This window comes from Hydractinia symbiolongicarpus, chromosome 8, assembly GCF_029227915.1.
Source record: "Hydractinia symbiolongicarpus strain clone_291-10 chromosome 8, HSymV2.1, whole genome shotgun sequence".
NCBI classification, from domain to species: domain Eukaryota; kingdom Metazoa; phylum Cnidaria; class Hydrozoa; order Anthoathecata; family Hydractiniidae; genus Hydractinia; species Hydractinia symbiolongicarpus.
The window spans coordinates 12,343,595-12,362,563 of NC_079882.1; the positions used below are offsets into that span (position 1 = coordinate 12,343,595).

General features: G+C 32.6%; 2 protein-coding genes across 2 annotated transcripts; both read right to left on the reverse strand.

The window, feature by feature from the left end:
• Nucleotides 1–1,451: 1,451 nt before the first annotated feature.
• LOC130655202 (sodium/hydrogen exchanger 8-like) lies at nt 1,452–9,998 on the reverse strand. The gene is made up of 17 exons (XM_057457933.1): nt 9,780–9,998; nt 9,625–9,705; nt 9,444–9,511; nt 9,070–9,153; nt 8,778–8,879; nt 8,499–8,533; nt 8,207–8,350; nt 7,747–7,888; nt 7,345–7,450; nt 5,987–6,103; nt 5,738–5,820; nt 4,950–5,067; nt 3,714–3,859; nt 3,550–3,606; nt 3,247–3,396; nt 2,790–3,026; nt 1,452–2,550 (listed from the first exon to the last, which is right to left on the reverse strand). Exons 1-17 carry the CDS (start codon nt 9,934–9,936, stop codon nt 2,446–2,448), a joined length of 1,932 nt encoding a protein of 643 aa, XP_057313916.1. The 5' UTR covers nt 9,937–9,998; the 3' UTR covers nt 1,452–2,445.
• A 2,930-nt stretch (nt 9,999–12,928) lies between these two features.
• Nucleotides 12,929–18,233, reverse strand: LOC130655201 (PC3-like endoprotease variant B). The gene is made up of 2 exons (XM_057457932.1): nt 17,041–18,233; nt 12,929–14,705 (listed from the first exon to the last, which is right to left on the reverse strand). Exons 1-2 carry the CDS (start codon nt 18,128–18,130, stop codon nt 13,339–13,341), a joined length of 2,457 nt encoding a protein of 818 aa, XP_057313915.1. The 5' UTR covers nt 18,131–18,233; the 3' UTR covers nt 12,929–13,338.
• Between the last annotated feature and the right edge of the window lie 736 nt (nt 18,234–18,969).

The window sequence follows — 18,969 nt, forward strand, 5'->3', positions numbered from 1 at the left end:
TATGTTATTTTTTAAGAAAATAGAAGAAAAAACTCAAAGATTGAACTTTTTTGCCAGGGCTTATTTTCAGGAATTACTGAAGTCATAGGCAATTTTTCGCATTGATCTATTTTGTCAATTGCCAATTGCGCATTTCGAAATATTTCATGTGGACTTAATTTCTGGTGGTTTGAGGATGGATAATATAATATTCATCCAGCTCTAAGTATAAAGGGAACTAGAGAATAATAAAATGACTTGAGCCAATAATGTTTTTTTTACAATTTGTAGCTATACCAATAGCTGACTGGACAGTTTTTATGAAGTCCGTGTCCAGGAGATTTTAACTAGGATTGTAGTTAGGGAATCATTCTTTTTTTTTGGCAGAGGACATTATTTAATGACATTGAATTTGTTTTCTTGTCCAAGTACATTGCCAGCAATCAGTATTGTGTCTCGTTTGTATTGTCATTATAACCCACATCTCTAATTGTTGGATTGTCACGTCTTCTTTGTCTACCAAAGTAATTCTCTAAGTCATCCTGGCAAAATCTTTCAGATAGAACATAGGGTATTCTGTTTTGTAGTAAAAACTACTTTAATAAAAGAATAAACAGTTACTTAAATACCCTCATGAAATGAATATATTTGACATTTTCTAAAAAGTTACCAGGCCGGTGTATTTATGGACTCTTTCCACTACTCAAAATAAGACAAAAACTCTCCCACTAAGCAAACCGTTCATCATTGACTGAATCATATGGCTTTAAAAACGGTTTTCGTTTTTGTCAAAATCCTGCTGTGTTTTGAACACAAACAATCTTCATCACCAGACTTGCTGTACCGGATGCCATAACAGGGCCAAATTGGTTTAGGATATTGCCAGCACTTTCACTCAGTGCCTGGGCTGCAAGTCGAACTTTCATAACTGAGTATGGCGTTAAATTAATGTAATTAATGTATATAGAATATATATCTTTTTCGTGAAATTCATAATGTGTTACATAATGTATCAAAAGTTACAATCCCAATAATGGTGAAATGTCTTTCGCATATGCAAACTTGCTAGTTTGTATGCGTTTTTTTTAGCGAAGCATCCACAACTCTTTCCCTTGTGGTTATGTTGATAAATACAGCACTCCATTTCTTATTCAAATCATTAATTTGTGATGAAACTTTGAACAAACTAACTCCGTTATATTTTCGCGATACAGGGCAGTTAAAAAATGCAGTTTTCGCCTGACATAACGAACAGAAAATCAATAACACAGACAAACTGGCTGACGAACTGTGTAAGAACCTTTCGCTAGGCAGCCATCTTGAAATGCTGTGCAGGGTCAGAAGTCTCGACCCGAAAAATTTGCTTATAAAAAAAGTTGTAACAATAGGCTTTTGTTTGCCACCAGACTAGTTTTTTTTCTTATGACTCTGGTTTGACCTCCTTGTATTCGAAACAAATCAGAAGTCGCAAGTAAAAATCAAAATATTTTTGAAGATATAACATGAACGTAAATAACTTCAGGGAAGACGTTCTTCTGTAAAATTTTATTAACACCCGCGAAATTATTCCATCCGCAAAATGTAACTGTTCCATTCGAATAATTAAAATTTCACGAAAAGAATCTTCCCTTGGTACGCATGCATACATAAATAAAAAATAAAAATTTGAATATCACACAAACAGTCTGGGTCGACATTGTAGTGTCAAGGTGAAAAATGGTATTTCAGAAAAATTGTTTTCATATTTTATTATTCAAGGTTTTCACAAAATTTAAAAAATTTAAAATGAAACAAAGTTAGAGAAACGTCTTACTATCGACCCAGAGCCGCAAAATATTTGACTCAAATATATAAAATGTTACAAAGAAATATGTTGCTTTCATAAAAAATAGAAAATAAACTTTATAAATAAGAATGAAATCAAATATGATGAAGTAATAAGTCCGAAGGTTAAAAAAATTATTAAAGCGATGTAAAGAGAGTGCCTACATTGCACCAACATGCGAACAAACGCCCCGGACAATAAATTTTGAACTAAAGTAAATAAATATCAACAGATGTTCTTTTATATTGTACACTTTTGTGTATATTATTGTTTTTCTCTTGTAAGTGTTAAGTGCAAAAGCTTAAATCTAATAAACGCCCAGGCGCTCAATCTACGCAATTTCTGGGCGGAGATTTTGTTTTGTTTTTCTTACAAAATACAAAATATATATTATACTAAAACTTACTTGCTATGTTATTCTACGTTTTTAAAGTTATGACAACCTTATGAACAGAGTGTGCCAAACTGAAAGTTTAAAAAATCAATTCAATATAAATATAATTTTTTTTTGGTATAAACGTATAAAAATTTCAGCTAAAAACATTATGTGAAGTATCGAAGTGTGGCGTAAAGTCAGGGCAATACCATACAATTACGCCACATGACCCCAACTCTGCGTAAACAAAGTTGGTTGTATGCTTTTACAGAAGCGTTTCTTTGTCATCGTTGTTGACCGAGCCATAACCACCAACAGATTGGGAATTGTTCTTAAGAGCTTCAGTCTCATCGATGCTAGCAAAACGAACCTACAAAAAATATATTTACAAAGTTAAACCAATCTGTGAAAAACTGTGTACAGAGCTTCTTAAAAGTGACTTGCTCATATTATCTAGAGAAAGCTGATAATGTAAGCCACGGGTTTACGAAATTTAACAGCATGAAACTTAATTTTTTTCATCTACTAGTAGTGTATATTATAACTCTCAGTACACAGTACATCATACAGCATTGATAAAATGTTAAAACAAGGCTTTTAGCTACATACTCTATCTGCCACATGTGCAGGAGTGCTTCCTGTATCACTCTCATCCTCAGTTCTTCCACCATCATCGACAGTGCGAAGAAACTTACGCACAGGTCGAACAATGTTCTTTCGTGTGCGCTTAATAACAACTGGCGTCCGGTCATCAAACTCAGCAGAGGATGTGAGAAACTGACCAGCAATACGTTCTTCGTTCTCCGCCCATCTGTCAATCATATGCGTAACAGCAACTTGATAATCCTGCCAAATAAAAGGAAACAGTTTTAGGTGGAAATTTGTTATGTAGAAAATCAATTGACTCAAGTCTCATTCGAAATAGATCATGAAACATTTAGATAAATATATCCCATAAGTAAATTTATAGAACACGTTTTTTATAAGTCAAGTTAGATTTTAGCTAACAAGCATACAACAACTACACAGAACTTCTTACAACCATTTCTCGAAACTATGCACGTACCTTCGAGTCGCGTTCTTTTATAAAGAATGGCATAAGATACTTCTTATCGAACCGTCTCCAACCACGAATTATGCTCATTGGAGATTTACCACGGCGTGATTTGTATTTAATTGCTTGACTTGACGCTTCTGAGGGACCAATAACTCTTCCCTAAAACAACGTAACACAATGTTACCAGCACATGTTTTTATTATTCAAAAATAATCGCTACACTTAAATGGTTGCACTATCCTAGAGGCACACAATCCTAAAATACAATTAACAACATCAAATTTACTAAAAGAAGTGCGTCCACAAACTTACCATTGCAAGTGATTTACTGATGCCTGCTTTTGAACGTTTGCTTTGCACGTTCAAACACTGGAAAACATAAGATGAAAAATATGAATTTAAAAAAACTGATTTGAAAGTAAAACCACAATGGTTTGCGAAAGGTGGGTTAGTTGTGATAAAAAGCTCGTACTTACTTTCACAAGAGGGAGTGTGCATCCTCCTAAAATGACATTCGTGAACACAACAATGGCTAGCGTAGTAGTGATAATTAAATTCCGTGCATCAGCGTTTGCTAGTGGAAGATGTAAACTTTGCGCAAACGCAACAGCGCCTCTCAAACCTAAGAAACAAGATGACGTCATTAACACCAAAAATAAGAATCGTTCTTTTATAAGGGAACTGGTAAAGAGTGTACTACACTCGTGGACAAAAATGATGAAACAGATGCTGTACTTTCATCATTTTTCAACATGGCTGAAATGGTTACTTTCGCACACACGTAGGCCAGGTGGATAGCGTTTAAAATTTGCTAGTGACATTCGCTAGTGCTCCCCACAATGAAATAATCCATGTCGGGATTCACAAAAGGTCCCAAAATTCTAGAAATAGTATTGTGTTGACGTCAACGACAATTAGCATAATCCAAACTTAACCAAACAACCAAGATCTAATTCCGCTGTGATGATTAAGATTAACAAATTTAAAATTGGGGGACTTCAGAAACTCCTATGTAATCACTTGTGGAGACGCACTTGAAAATTAGCAATCTTGTTATACTATATTTTGCTCCAACTAAATCTAGGTTTGATCGACAAATTATGTAGAGTTGCTTAATTAGAAATATGACAAAATATATAATTGAATACGTAATTTTAATCGCTTTATGTTGTTTTAGTTAAAAATTGTAAGTCAACGAAACAAAAATATCTATTTTTTTGGCTGCAAAAGTTTTTAAGTATTTTGGCGCCAAATTTCTTATAAATGGGTTACAGAGTGCAGCACAGTTACATCAAGTTCGTACGTTTCAATAGCAGGGCGGTCGCAGATTTGAAGCTTAAACTTTTAAGTTTCGCTTTTGAATGTCAGAGGGACTGTTTGTTTCGAATTCCAGTAAAGTAATATATAATTTATCAGTCCTGTAGCAAAAAAAACATATGCTTATTATTTGTCGCACAAAACGTAATAACAAAAAATAGTTAGTATTTGAAAAAAAAAATTCATTATAAACAATTTTAGGTTTTAGAAGGAGTCAATATTCTGGGTTTAAATTTAGGTTTTAGAGAATTTTAGGAGTCTCTCCATTTTCTTGGTGGTTATTTAGAAGATTTTAGGTTTGGTCATCATGAAGAGATGGTGAAGTAGCTAACAAACATTACAATAATGGTACAAGTATAGTATGTTAGCACCATTCTTAAACTCTTGGAACTTACCGCTGAACCAAATTAAAAATAAAATCTTCATCGAGATACGATTGTCTTTTGAGCGACAGTAGTAAAAGAAGAGGGAGAGAGGAAATACAACAACAGCACGAGCAACCAAACAAGCCAACTACAAAGAAAGATAGACTTTAAACACATTGTAAAAATCTACTCAGCAAAAATGTTTGTATTTTGTACAGTCCTGCTAAATAGCAGATATTGGTAAACTCCACACTTGTGTATAAATAGCAAAACTTTTAAACAAGGAAAGTAAGGAGGGACAATAAAACAATACTCGACTTGGCAATGGAAAACATACAGTGTATCTTGTTGGATGCTTGGTTGGTTATATTTAGCACAAAAAAAGATTTAGCCCAAACACCCTATTAGGTTTTTAGTTAAAGGCAAAAAACCCGATATTGTAGCATATCGGGTCAGTGAAAATTTAACTATGACTAATTAGGCAACGAATTTAATTTAAAATATTTTGTGCTGTATTTGCAATTCTTTTTGTCTCTAATTTTATAACCAAAATTTCGCTAGGCGTCGCAATTAACCTTATTAGGCTGTGGCAGTTTAAGTTTCCAGCAACAGATTTCATGATATCCTAATTAGGGTATTTTGATAAACAAAAAAAAGCCAAATATTTTCGATGCAAAAAAGACCTAATTTGCCAACTCTTTTAGATGTTGTAATTACATTGCCACTCCGGAACTTTTTAGGCTGCGTGCGTTGGTTATAGGCGTTTATTGCAAGAGTATGGAGCATGCCTCTAAGTCAGTAATTAGAAGGTGGCTTACCAAGGACCATGAGATAAACTTAATCTCGAAATTATGTGGACCGTTAAGAACAGCCATTCCGAGAAACAAAAAGACTATGGTCTCTAAATAAACAAAACAAAATTCTAAATCACTATATAAGAAAACAGACGAAAGCATACATGGGTGATAAAAAAATACAAAATAAAAATATGTACAGTATGAAATAATTAAAAAATAACGCAAAAAAATAAAACTGAAAAAAAAAAAAAATTGATAAAATAAACAAACCAGCTATAAGTGCAAGCACTCGAAAAATTTGTTGTACGGCGATCTGTCCCAAGGGTGACAAATTAAAATGAGCATAATGAGACATGGTCACACCACAAAGTAAGATAGCCATAATTCCTAAAATTTAAATCGATTTTAAACATTAAATAAAAGGGTTTATTTTAAAGAAGTTTCACTGCACTTTTCGTTTGTCAACAATTTCTTTTACTGTTTAAGAAGTGGTCTAATGCTGACATTTATCAAGTAACATTCCCAAACCAAATAAATACATTTTGGAAAATCGTGATACCTCTATTAAAGTGTTTAAAAAATTTCATTGGTTGTAATTTTTTAAAATATGTTAATGTATGGTTAGATGGTTACCAAACAGTTGATGAGGATTAGGAATAAAATGCAGACCAGATTTCAGGAAAAGACTTACAAAAATGACATGATCATGATTAATTTGAAATGTATTGTTTTTTCACACATCACAATTTTTTTCATTACAAAACCAATTTTTGACATATAGAGAGAAACATGCATTTACCAGTAATGATAAGGTCAACTCCTCACTATATATGAGATCAATTTAGATTCTAGCATTAAATTTTTTTTTTTTACCTGTAATGAGTTTTCATCAATATATTTTACAACAGAGCCAGTTTGATGACCCACCCATAAGTTGTTTGGGATATATGCCAAGGAGGCAATTTATGCACCCAAGCCAAATCTCTTTCTTATTTTAATAGCCTTAAAGGGAACCTGAGGTATAAAATGACGTTGAACTTATATTATAGAGCTTAAAAAGTGGGTTAAAAAGTCTTTTTTTAATTTTTTAAAAAGCTTTTTTTGTTCTTAAGATATTTACGTTTAAAGAATTTTAGATTTAATTATGCTGCATAAATTATGATGTCATATTTGAGTAATAGCAAATTTTGACATTTCCTGTCATTAGTAATTTTAGACCTGTTAAGGGATGTGCATTTAAACTTTATCAATGCATCGATATTATAAAGGTGAATTGATTAAAATATTTCTTTTTGCCAAAATAAAACTTGGGTTCTTGTGCCAGGCCTCTTAATTTTTTGCTTAACGACCACATAACTTGGGATCTGCATGTTGGATTGCAATTAAATTATGTGAGTAAACATATAGGGCCTATGCAAGCCTACCTAGAAAATGTAATTGCAAGCCAAGTTGCGGATCCTGAATTATCACAACGTCAGTTTATTACAACATCCGTTTATTCCTTGAGTTCCCTTAAATTCTATTTTTTTTATTTGATAAAAAAATAATCCAGTCGTTTTAAATATTGACGAAGAAGTAACTCATTAATATCAATTGTTGTATTGAAAAAACATGTGTTTAGCTGACACCTGATAGTTCGAGTCCTTCAGACAAACCATACGGCATGTATGCAAAGATAAACATGGTAACACATTCTAATGATGGATGATTCTGCATGTTGACAAACTTTAAAAGCTGTAAAGAAAAAAAAAATCATATACAGTTATGTTTCAGTTGTAAGTACTTTTGAACATTACTATACATATTTATATTATTAGGCATAAAGCTAGCATGGGTGTACAAAAATACATTATTGTTTGTTAAATATTGTTCGTTATTCATAAATAAAATAATGTAGCTAGTTTAAAGTTTTTTGTTTTTGTAAGTTTAGCAGAAAAGAAGTTAAAATTCTTTTATTTACAAAAAATCAACATACATAAATCATAAAAAGATCATTACATTGTTGAGTTCAAACTGTTTAATAAACTTACCAAGGCACATGCTAACCCAAACAACACTCCAATTATAGACGACAAAAAAAACATCATACAAAACTTTCCAAGTGAATGTAAAGCTAAGCTGCTAACTAACACTGTACCGGAATCCATCTGTTTAGCTGCACTCATCAAGGTTCTAAAGCAGAAATAATATACTTTTTAACGAATAGATGCAGTTAAAACTGTGACAGATACCCGAACCATCTTATTTGCACTTATTGGTTAAGCTAACAATAAAGCTCATACCAAGAAAACTAAGGATCTTTTGGGATTTATACACCTTGTATGTGTTAAAGTTCCAAACATTAACACCATTTCAATTCCAATATGTCAGTTGTTGCGTGACTCAGTTTGGAATTACCAGAAATCTCCTCTGTAACCTTCTGCGCTATAGGTGCCCACTTTACTACTAGACAACCATTCAGACATGGGTAAGGGGAATAAAAAATCATACTGTGTTAGAATAATAGAAACAGCATCATTTAGAACTGATTCTCCAAAAACAATGGCATATAAGTCTTGATCAGCATTGATGGCACCAAATAATGCTAATGTTGAGACAGGATCTGTGGCTGATATTAATGAACCAAAGGAAAACCTACATAAAAATAAAGGTGAGAAACATTTAAAAAAAATATTTACTTTTTTAAAACTTTATCTGTGTACAATTGCAGAACTTGCAACAAACATACAGTAAAATATGTGACAATATTAGATTTATTTAATGCAAATACAAATCTACTTACGCTTCAATTAATTTCAATTCACTTGCCCATCCAATCTAAATGGTGTAATGCAATCCTTTTTATGCATAAGTACCTTTTTTTTAAGTTTCAACTTTACTTCAGATAAAAGTGGACAATCTTTAATAATAACTTGTTTTTAACTAATGCTTATGATTACAATGAAAAGTACTCACCAAGTAAGAATAAGACTTGGAGGATAAGAGTTAAATGTTTTAACTTAAACCTTTTACATAAAAATTAAATGATTACCAAAAGTGCTTGACTTTTTTTAAATAGTACCTGCCCTAAGCCGAACATTGTAAAACCAACTATAACTGCTGATATTGTGGTCCCAAGCAATGCGTAAGTCAATATTGCTCCAATGTTACTGAAAAAGTCACCCTAGAAAGAACACAAAAACAAAAATTTGGAAATAAGGGTATGAGAAAATCTGCAAAATATTGTTTCTGTTTTATTTATGAAGTGTTTTATTATAAAAAAAATCACTTAATCACTTTAAAACATTTAATTTCTTTGAAAATCAACCATAGAGGTAGCTATTAAAAAACCAGTCTGGCATTAAGACCCATACCTTTTGTAATGTATATCCAGATTCAAAAATAATTGGTGGCAGCAACACCAAAAAGAAAACATCAGGGTGAAATGACTCGATATTCTAAAAATATTAAAAATGGTCACAACAACACTATTTAAGCAGAAAGCCTTACTTAGTTCTACTGAAGAGTAAAATATGTTCTACTAGCCCTACATACAATCATACAGTTTTTACTTAATTGTATTGTATAAATATAAACATAGTTGCACAGTGTATATAATATTCAGCAATTTTCTTAATGTTCGTTGATAGTGTCTGTCAAAATGCCGCTTTTCTGATTCGAAACGCAGCTTTCAAATTTTGCTTTAGTATTGGCAATTGCTGAATAAGAAAAATTAATAAAAAAATACCTCCCAACGTTTGACATTAACACCAATTTTATCAACAACATATGTCAATATAACAGCAATTAAAACTCCTGTGGGAAATGACAACAAAGTTTATTAATATAAAATTAATTCTATATGAGATCAAAATACTATTTAAGCCTAAATTCTCTTATTAAAAAATCTGACAATGGATATGACATACCGAGAATCATGACCGCCAATGCCTCAGGTATAAAATGAAGTTTTCTGTTTAACAAAAATACAATGACTATCACGCAAATCACTAAAAAGAAATAATAAGACTTGTAATGTATGATAGAAATAACCAAATGAAAAGGCTTAAAAAAATTTATTTACAAAGCATCATAAGAACTGCAAAGAAAGCCATTGTATCATGCTCAAGTGATTCTGCTATGGGGTCCTCTTTAATCAATGATGTCTTGTTTGTAGTGGAATTTTCTGCAAACGTCGATGATAAAGAAACCATCAAACCCATGACGACTGGTACCACCATTTCACAAGCTGATATGATTTGTTTACAAATTATTAAATGTTTTAGCTAGTAAATAAAATAATTATCAAACTAATCAAAAATATACACTCAGACAATTATGCAAAATAAATAAATCCTATAAATTTGTTGTTACTGATTTTTACTTTTTTTCTCTATATTGGATGGCCTTGCGTTAATAGCCAAGGTGGTAAGCTTAAGTGCACTAAAGTTAAACCAAGCTTGACATCCAGGTGTAGCACTTAAAGTACCAGTATACTTTAAAGTACATCTGTTAAAATACTATTTAAACAACACCTTTACACAACACCACAGAATACAGACTCTCACAACCCTGTCTTATCAAATCTTTCACCCCATGTTTTTCTATTTTTTAGAAAAATATCTTGTGGAAGTTCTAAAACTGAATTGTAACTTTGACTTAAATAAAACCACAGGCTCCAGCCTGTCATTACCCTGTTTAATTAAAGCAATCACCTAGCATTTTTATTTTTCAGAATATAATTAAATGATCTGGGTTAATGGAGGTTAAGCTGAAGAAACTCTGCCAAAAATGATAAAGACTTAGATACGGTCCTCTAAATGGAATGTTCTACCCCATTAGAAGTTGATCACAAAATATTATCATGTGACAATGTGTTTTCGAGAATATGGCCAGTACAGTAAAGTTTTAGCTAAAGGAGAGTTCACAGTAATTTGTCGTTGTCATTCAAATAAGGAGAATAGAAAAAATCTATTGTGGAAGAATGCAGTTCATGCTAACAAAGGAAATAAAACTTTACAAAACAAATAAGACAATTATTTTTAGGTTCATACCACCAGCTTGTTACTTTAATCCATTTCAGCCCATTTCAGTACCTTTACTTTCATTTATTATACTCAATAACAAGCAGATATTTAATATTTACACAAAATATTGCACAACAAATTATTTTTTTTTAATTATTAATCTTTCATTTTAATTTAAAATTTCAAGCTTTGTTTTAAAATAGTAATTGGTGGATAAACTCCCATTTGCTTATTTCAACTACTGCTAGGAATCCTTGCAAATAAAAGAAAATTATTATGCTAATTAGTATGCTAAAAATAGACATTGGGTTGGTGCGCAGATGCATGGTTGCTTATTCTGGCGACTACGGCAATTACAACACTATTTCTTAGCTTAGACTGATTCGAAAAATGCACTAAAATTCATTAAATAAGCAATGTATAATTTTCCTTGCTGCCTAAACTGCTGAACCTAAAAAATGACAAAAAGGTCAAGGTAGGTCGAGCCATAAAACATAGTTGGGGAAGCTAGCTACAAGGCAGATGAAATTGGGGGTTTCAAAACGTGATGAATCTTAATACATGTGTACAAAAATCTTCACCTAGATACAGGTTACAGAAAAAAATAATCTTGCTACTTTGATTCTTTGCTTCTCTTTTAGGGTGAAAACTTAATACACCACACAGCAAACTGACAAAAAACAAATGGGAAACAGATACATTTATTTATATATAGTAAAGTTGCTATATAAAAAATCTATATCTGCATAAATCTGTTTTAACATTAAAAATACTATAGCTTCACATTCTCTTTTCGTTTACTACGCACCACACACGTGCACTCCCAACAACCACAACGAGACGATGATGCTGTCTAATGGATATTAAAAATGTATAATATATGTGAAATATTCTTTGCTACGACAAGAACTGTGTGTTCTTTAGAACAAAAACCTAAATCCCGATCAAAAACGACTGTGTTGACATAAGAGGATTTAGCACTGCTTCTCTCCGTTTTGACCCTTTCGTAAAATAAACAGGGGGCGTGCGATTTACATTTATGATTTTTAGTCTATATTGGCAAACACGATGTAGCTTCTTTTTACAAAAGAAAAGACAGTCATTTACACATAGGTGAATATTTATCATTGCACATCCCTATTTCATTCTCAACAGAGAATGCTTCACCCCGATCAGACCTCTGATCATAACGGGCGAGTATAATGCGTGTAAGTCATATCGTAGTAGAACTACTTTGTTCATCACTAACATACTGCCTGGCAGTGAGCGGGATTCGATCCGCGGTCCCCAGAACTGTGCGTGAGCCGCAGACAAACCCACTACACTACGTGCGGCAATATTTTAGTGATGAACTCATCCAAAGTCACAAGAATAATCGCAACATCTCTATGCGTCTCATTACACCTCTTATAAAATTACATTTTTGCATGATACAGCTTTTAGAAGCGAAGAAACTTGCTGCCATCCTATTTCAAGATTCGAAATTGCCTTGTTTTGCCACTTATTCTAAGCGCGAGTTTGTCAGAGCTAATTTCTTTTATGTGAATTTATCCGGCGAATTTTAGTTTATTAGTTCCTGTATCGATTTAGTTAATTAGTTCTCGTACCGATTGAACCGGATCTGCTATTAACGTCTGCTGCTTTTGATGATTGGAGACGTTGTGTTAAACGTTTTAAATTTGCTACCGAAATCTGCAAGTAGTGGCGGTATATCATTAAAGTTAGCAATTCTACAGTAACATTCTGTTTTAAGACAGATCTCATCTTCTCATTTATTTACCTGTAGCCCTACATAATTGTGGAAATGGCTGGGTTTTTTTTTACTATCTCAACATTATTGGTTGAAATAGCGTCCCTTGACCAGTAACTCTTAAGCAATCCGCATCACGGTCTAATGGAGACTGGGAAATTGAGGTATTTAGGGAGCGTCCACTAGAAATATTGGAAAATTCACGATGTGTGTTACTTGATAGAAACGGCGTTCACAATTGCTCATGGTTACTATCTCAAAATCCAACCCTCCCTTCCACTATATCATGTCCAGGGCCGTAAACATTATGTTTATTATATAAAAGCCATACAAAAACGGTTTAAATTGAAAAAAAATGCCTTTAAGTTTTTTCGCCCAATTAGTAAACTTCGTGTTAGGTTATATTTACACTACCTGAGTTAGGTTAGTTTGGTTTAAAATAAAAAAGTCACGTACTGTATGATGCGCTCCACTTAATACCCAAATGACATAATTTACAACAAAAAACTTGATCCCTAGATTTTTGTAGACTAGCCATCTTAGCAGCGTGAAAAAATAAACATTTTACCACTAAGATGGACGCTAGTCTTCATAAATATAATACCTAAATAAATACATAGCAATACAACAAAAAACAAATTTTAAAAGGATGTCTTCCATTCGTAACTATTAATTCAAAACAGAACATAATAAAGCCATTTGTTGACTATTGGGGATGATCAATCATTAAAACACAAGTGCCATTCGTTTACTCAGTGGCAAAAAAGAAAAGAAAGAAAGAATGAATGTGTTACAAACCACGATATATAATACATAATTTACATACTGCCATATATTTTTTAGTAAAATGCAACATAGTTTACATATTAGGAAGTGCCATAAAATGTCACTGAAATACTTTTAACCTCACCAGCTAATACACTCTTGCTCAAAACTTCATCTTCCACATTATATTTATATGACAAACCGTTATTTTTCTTGTATAACATATAATCGGTTTTATCATTTTCGTCGTCGCCCGTTTCTCGCCTATATCGGCCGTTATATTGACGTTGGTACCGATAATTATCGTCGTTTTGATCGCTGTACCGATCGTAATTCTCCTCCCGTTTGTACGGATTGTATTCGTTGCGTCGTCGGTATTCGTCGGCTTTAGATCTCTGATACTCGTAAAACTCCCTCTTTAAATCTTTTGCATCTCTTTCGTCACCATAGATTTGTTTCTCAGCAGTAGTCGTTACACCAGACTCGTCATCTGAGCCTTGTCGACGTTTTTCCATTTGTGCTTTCTTTCGTTTATCCAACATGTGAATATACTCTTCTTCCATATCGCGTTTCTTTACCTTGCTAAACGGATGGCTTGGTAAATTGTCCGTAAACACCAATTGCCAAGTACCATTCGGATTTTCACACCAATTAAACAACGTCATGAAGGACCAACCTTTTAACCCTGCTGACGATTCATCAAATGGACGCACGTGTAACAAGTGACTAACAGTGCCATGTGGTGAGATTAAGTCGATGCTTAGGTCTCCACGTCGACGATGCTTCAAAGTGACATTAACTACGACGTGCTCCAATTTTGTGATAGCATTCTTGCATTTACCATCTTCCATTTTCTTCTTGCAACTTTGACATCCATTGGTGGTGAAGTTTAATTTAAAGTGGTGACGCGATGGAATGTCCCCCTTTTTAAAGTTCAACCTGAAATGGCAACTTTTCTGCTCAGAAACAGTGGTCCAATTCAACGCCGCTTTGACTAACTTATGCGCATCCAGAACTCCAAAGCCAAATTTATGATTAAACGGTTTACCACACCCATTCGTACTCCATCCAAGGTCCAAAGGACTGATTTTCTTGGCAGTGTGAAACACTAGATACTGTAAGTCTCTCCATGTTAACTTAGGATTTGCTTGCAACACTAGCGCAAATATGCTTGCAGCAAGAGGAGCAGCAGATGACGTACCAACAAAGTGCTTCGTGCATTGATGATGAAGATAGGTTGTAATAACATCAGCATGCATATCTCCGAAATAATCGTTGGTATGTTTACCACTACAGTATGTTACTGCCATCATGGCTGGGCATTTTTCACCGTAGTATGTAGATACACCATGTTCATTTACGGAGCCAATACCAAGCGTGTAGATACTGTTGACATACCCATCTGCATTACAATCATCCGACATAGTACCCCCATTTCCAGTTGCCCAAATAAACAATGATCCCAATCCTTCAAAAAAAAAAAGGTAAAAAAATTTTACAACAATTACAGAAAAGTGTGAAGTTGTTTAACACATTTTTCGTTTAGTTCATTAAATTGACTGAAAATCAAACTTGTAAACCTTTTGAAAATCGTATTTATGAATAAAACATCACATTATTTGCTTCAAGTAAATTCTTAAATTCTGAATTTTACTATTTTTCCTTGTTATTTGCATGGGAATTTAAACTCATATTGCAATTGAGCTAAAATTAATGCGTGCAAATTATATTTTTTTCTCTGCGCACAATTATTAGTACAAAATTAATACGTTATCACCACATAGATTAAAAAAATTGATGTGATGAAAAAAAGAAAAAGGATGGGATTGAAGGCATAATATATAGTATATAGTTATTACATATATTTATGTGTTCTATGGGCATCCTTCCTCTGAATTAGACTTTTTAATAATTTGAGAAACATAACTCCCTTTTTCAATTAAGATATGTTCAAAACTTTCCACTTTGCGTGAACATAAATTCTTTACGTTTTGATGAAAAAATTTACATTGACACAAAAATTATTCATATAAATATGATTTTTAATCCTAAAAATTTAAAGTCTATGCAAAATACGCAATGATTTTTTAGTTTTTTAGCAAACTTTACTAAAAATGACAGTAAAAATTAGAATGGAATTTTTTTACACTGACACTTCTTTCCTTAGGAACTTTTGAAATGGTATTTTAATCCCTAATTCGTATTATAATGATTCTTTAATTTTTAAAAACAATTAAATGTAAGCTTTTCCTTTTTCATAAATTAGGAGTTTAGAAAAAGCTTTTATCAAATGAAGGTAGGACTGTCACGACCAGATTATTGTAAAACATTTATAGATTGCTGAATCAACCTTGGTTATTCTATAAGTCACTATTAAATCATACCGTTTTTCCTGTTTTTACAGGTTTTTACTCATATTTTGTAATATGATCGAAAAGTAATATTTCATCTTTTTGTGTACAATGGAAGACATACACATATCAACAATTTTATAGATTTGCCAATAAGGACAAATTACGGACATCCTAAGGCATCATTTTCAAAACTAAAAACAAATCAGCAAAGAACTTTCCCAGAAGAATCCAGGGAATGAATTCCCCTATACTACAATCTGTCTCTCGTTCAAGCTAATGATAATTATATTCGTTTAGCATTTCTCCCCTTCAATAGCTGACAAATTGATGTCATTGTTTATGAACACAATTATTCTCATACACTCAGTATTCTCATACATATAAACACATAAATTCCAGAGAACTTTCAACTAAATTTAAAAGTTATGTTCTTACTTTTCTTTTTTCTTACTTTCAGTGGTGGAAAAAATCCACTAACTATAGGTTTTTGTGATTTTCTGGGCTAGATACTTTAACTATTGTTTATGAAAGTTGTCTTCATTTAAGTAGTTGATAAACACAACTTGAGTTAATCTGTAAATGATTGAATACAAATCTTAATTGAAAGACTATACGATTATATCAGAATTTAAAGTTATATATGAAAATTTAAACAAGTATCCTATGGTTTATTAGGCTTGTTTTACAGGATGTCTGCAATATACAAAGACCCTCAAAACCTTTTAAAATTTCTTAATTAGTGAGTTGTAAAATCAAATTCCCTCAAAAAATATTTATTTATTATCCACTTGCAATAAACTATGCATTGACTTCACTTCTTTAAAAATTTATTGTTAGAACAAAAGAAAAAATAATAAAAATAGTCTGACACTTATATATTAAAAGCAGATATAAAAAAATAAAAAATATTAGCACCTGCAAGAAGCTTACATCATCATTTTTAGTTTTCTTAAAGTTACTATAATTTTAATATATAACTTAGTTTTTAAAATAAATTTGTTACAGTGCATAACAAGAATGTTTTCATACTTTCAAAAAAAAAAATGTTTTGAAAGTCAGGAAGTGTACCAGCTGTAGAAGAGAGGAAATTAAAGAAATGAAAAAACAAACTCCTATTGCAACTAACTTGAAATACATTAAATATTTATATACATAGATATAGATTTAATATTATGAAAAAAAGGATCTAAAAAAGTACAAAAACCAGCACAAGTTTTGGCACACTTTTGATTACTCCTTTAAGCATGAAAATATTTTTGAGTATAAATGTGTATAATAACACACAAAAGAAATTACTTCTTCTCAACTTATGTCTGTGCTATCACTTTGTTAAATTCTTTTCTCTGCTAAACTTTATTTCATTGGGTTCTAATACAAAATTATTTGCTTGCAGATCGTACAGAGAAAATTCATTTTTATAAGATACGGAAATAATTTCAAAATACATACCTTTTCTGCCATATTTGGTTCCTTGAGCTAACGCAATACGACCAAGTCTACCTGGCCTACCAAAAGTTTGTCCATTATCCTTCGGACCCCAAGAGCAACTATAAATATCAATATGGTTTCGATGAAATGATAAAGCATTTGCTTCCAAACCATCAGTTGCTTTTCCATCCAACATTCGAATAGCACCAATACTTGCATCAAATGATATACCAACACCACATTTGGAATTGTTTGCTTTGGCAGCTATAGTGCCACCACATTTTGTGCCATGAGCATTGTATGGGTCACTATCATTTGGAAACGGATCATTGTCATGACCGTTTAGATCTACACTTGCTTTTGGGTCATAGTTGTCTTTTAACTCTGGGTGGGTGTGATCCATACCATCATCCAGTACTGATAAAACAACACCTTTCCCAGTATATCCCATTTCCCATACAGGAAAAATGTTACTGTCAAATGTGTGATTATCAGAGGATGCAGGGCCAGCTGTTTGTCCCACATTTTTTATGTACCATTGACGAGACAATTTCGGATCGTTTAGTACAAAAGCATGTTGTTGCAGATTTTTAGAATCTTCTGGAACTCGTTTTTCCCTAGATAGAATTCTCTCTCTCTTATACCACCTAACTTTTTCATCTTCAGCTAATCTTTTAACACCTTCTATACGATCTCTTTTTGAAACAATTTTTTCTGTGGTAGATTCATCAACAATAGTTCCATCATCAGTGGTTTCTGCAAACGTTTTACCGTCATGAGAAAACCGATATACACCAGGCCCAACACTCACTTTGGTGTAATGATCAAAACCATATTTGCTGGCAATTTCTTTTGCAATATTGTCATCATCGTCTGTAATTTGAAGTGTCCATTCATGTGCATGGGTGTCATCAGATTCTGTGTCTAAATTATCATGTTCTTCATCGACAGGATCCTTCAGAAGAGAGCGAAGGTGAACAAGTGTTTCTTCTAGTTCTGTATCTCTCTTCGCTCGATCCTTAAGTTTACTATACACCTCTACATTTTTACCGTCGCATTGGATCAGTAAAAAATTAAGTAGTACATGAAATAATAACCATGATATAATCATTTTACATCTATCCCTTGGATAAATTTTTTTAGTTTTTTCTTTATGTTCATCAACCAGCAACAAACGTTTTCAATATGTTCCTCTATTCTGATGTTGTGATTAAAAAAAATCTTAACTAAAAACGAGTCCATCGCTTTTACTGTTGAGCAATAAAAGGTTATTGTCTGTCTTTTGTTCGGCACAATTGTTGCTTTATAATCCGATCAAATATTTTGCCTCGATTACTACTTTTCTAACAAAAAGCAGTAGGAGTTTTGATCGCCATGGGGAGAGCCAGGATATAGTTGTAGCAGGTGCACAATAAAGGTAGTTCTGTACATAGCGAACGAACTACAAGGCGACCAAACAGCCAAGTAACGGGTCTGGGCTGCCCAATCCGAGTTTTTGCGAATAATTCTGAAGTTGAAAAGATGTAAAGAAAAACGTTCAATATTTACGTAACGCTGGGGGATAGGTGGTTCCTCCCGTTTTTTTATGACGATACTGCGTAACAGTAAATGTAGGGCGTGTACTTGATTTCGCTGCGTGACGTCACGGTTGAAAAAAATTTGATAAATAATTTTTTGTAAAATTATTTGCGATAGAATCGTTTTAGTTGTCATTTTTCTACAAAAATGCGAAATAAGTTTTTTATTGTTTCGAATATGTAAACATTTAACTAAGTAAAGATATTGCAAGTTTGTTTTAATTTTGTATTAGGAAAGTAAAAAGTAAAAATGGCATCTTCAATAGATTCAGCCAAATTTCCATTTCGGTAAGCTAGTATAGGGAGTCAGTATATACAGATTTTTTCAACATCCACAGTCATACTCTCATAAAAAACAACATACAGTTTTTTT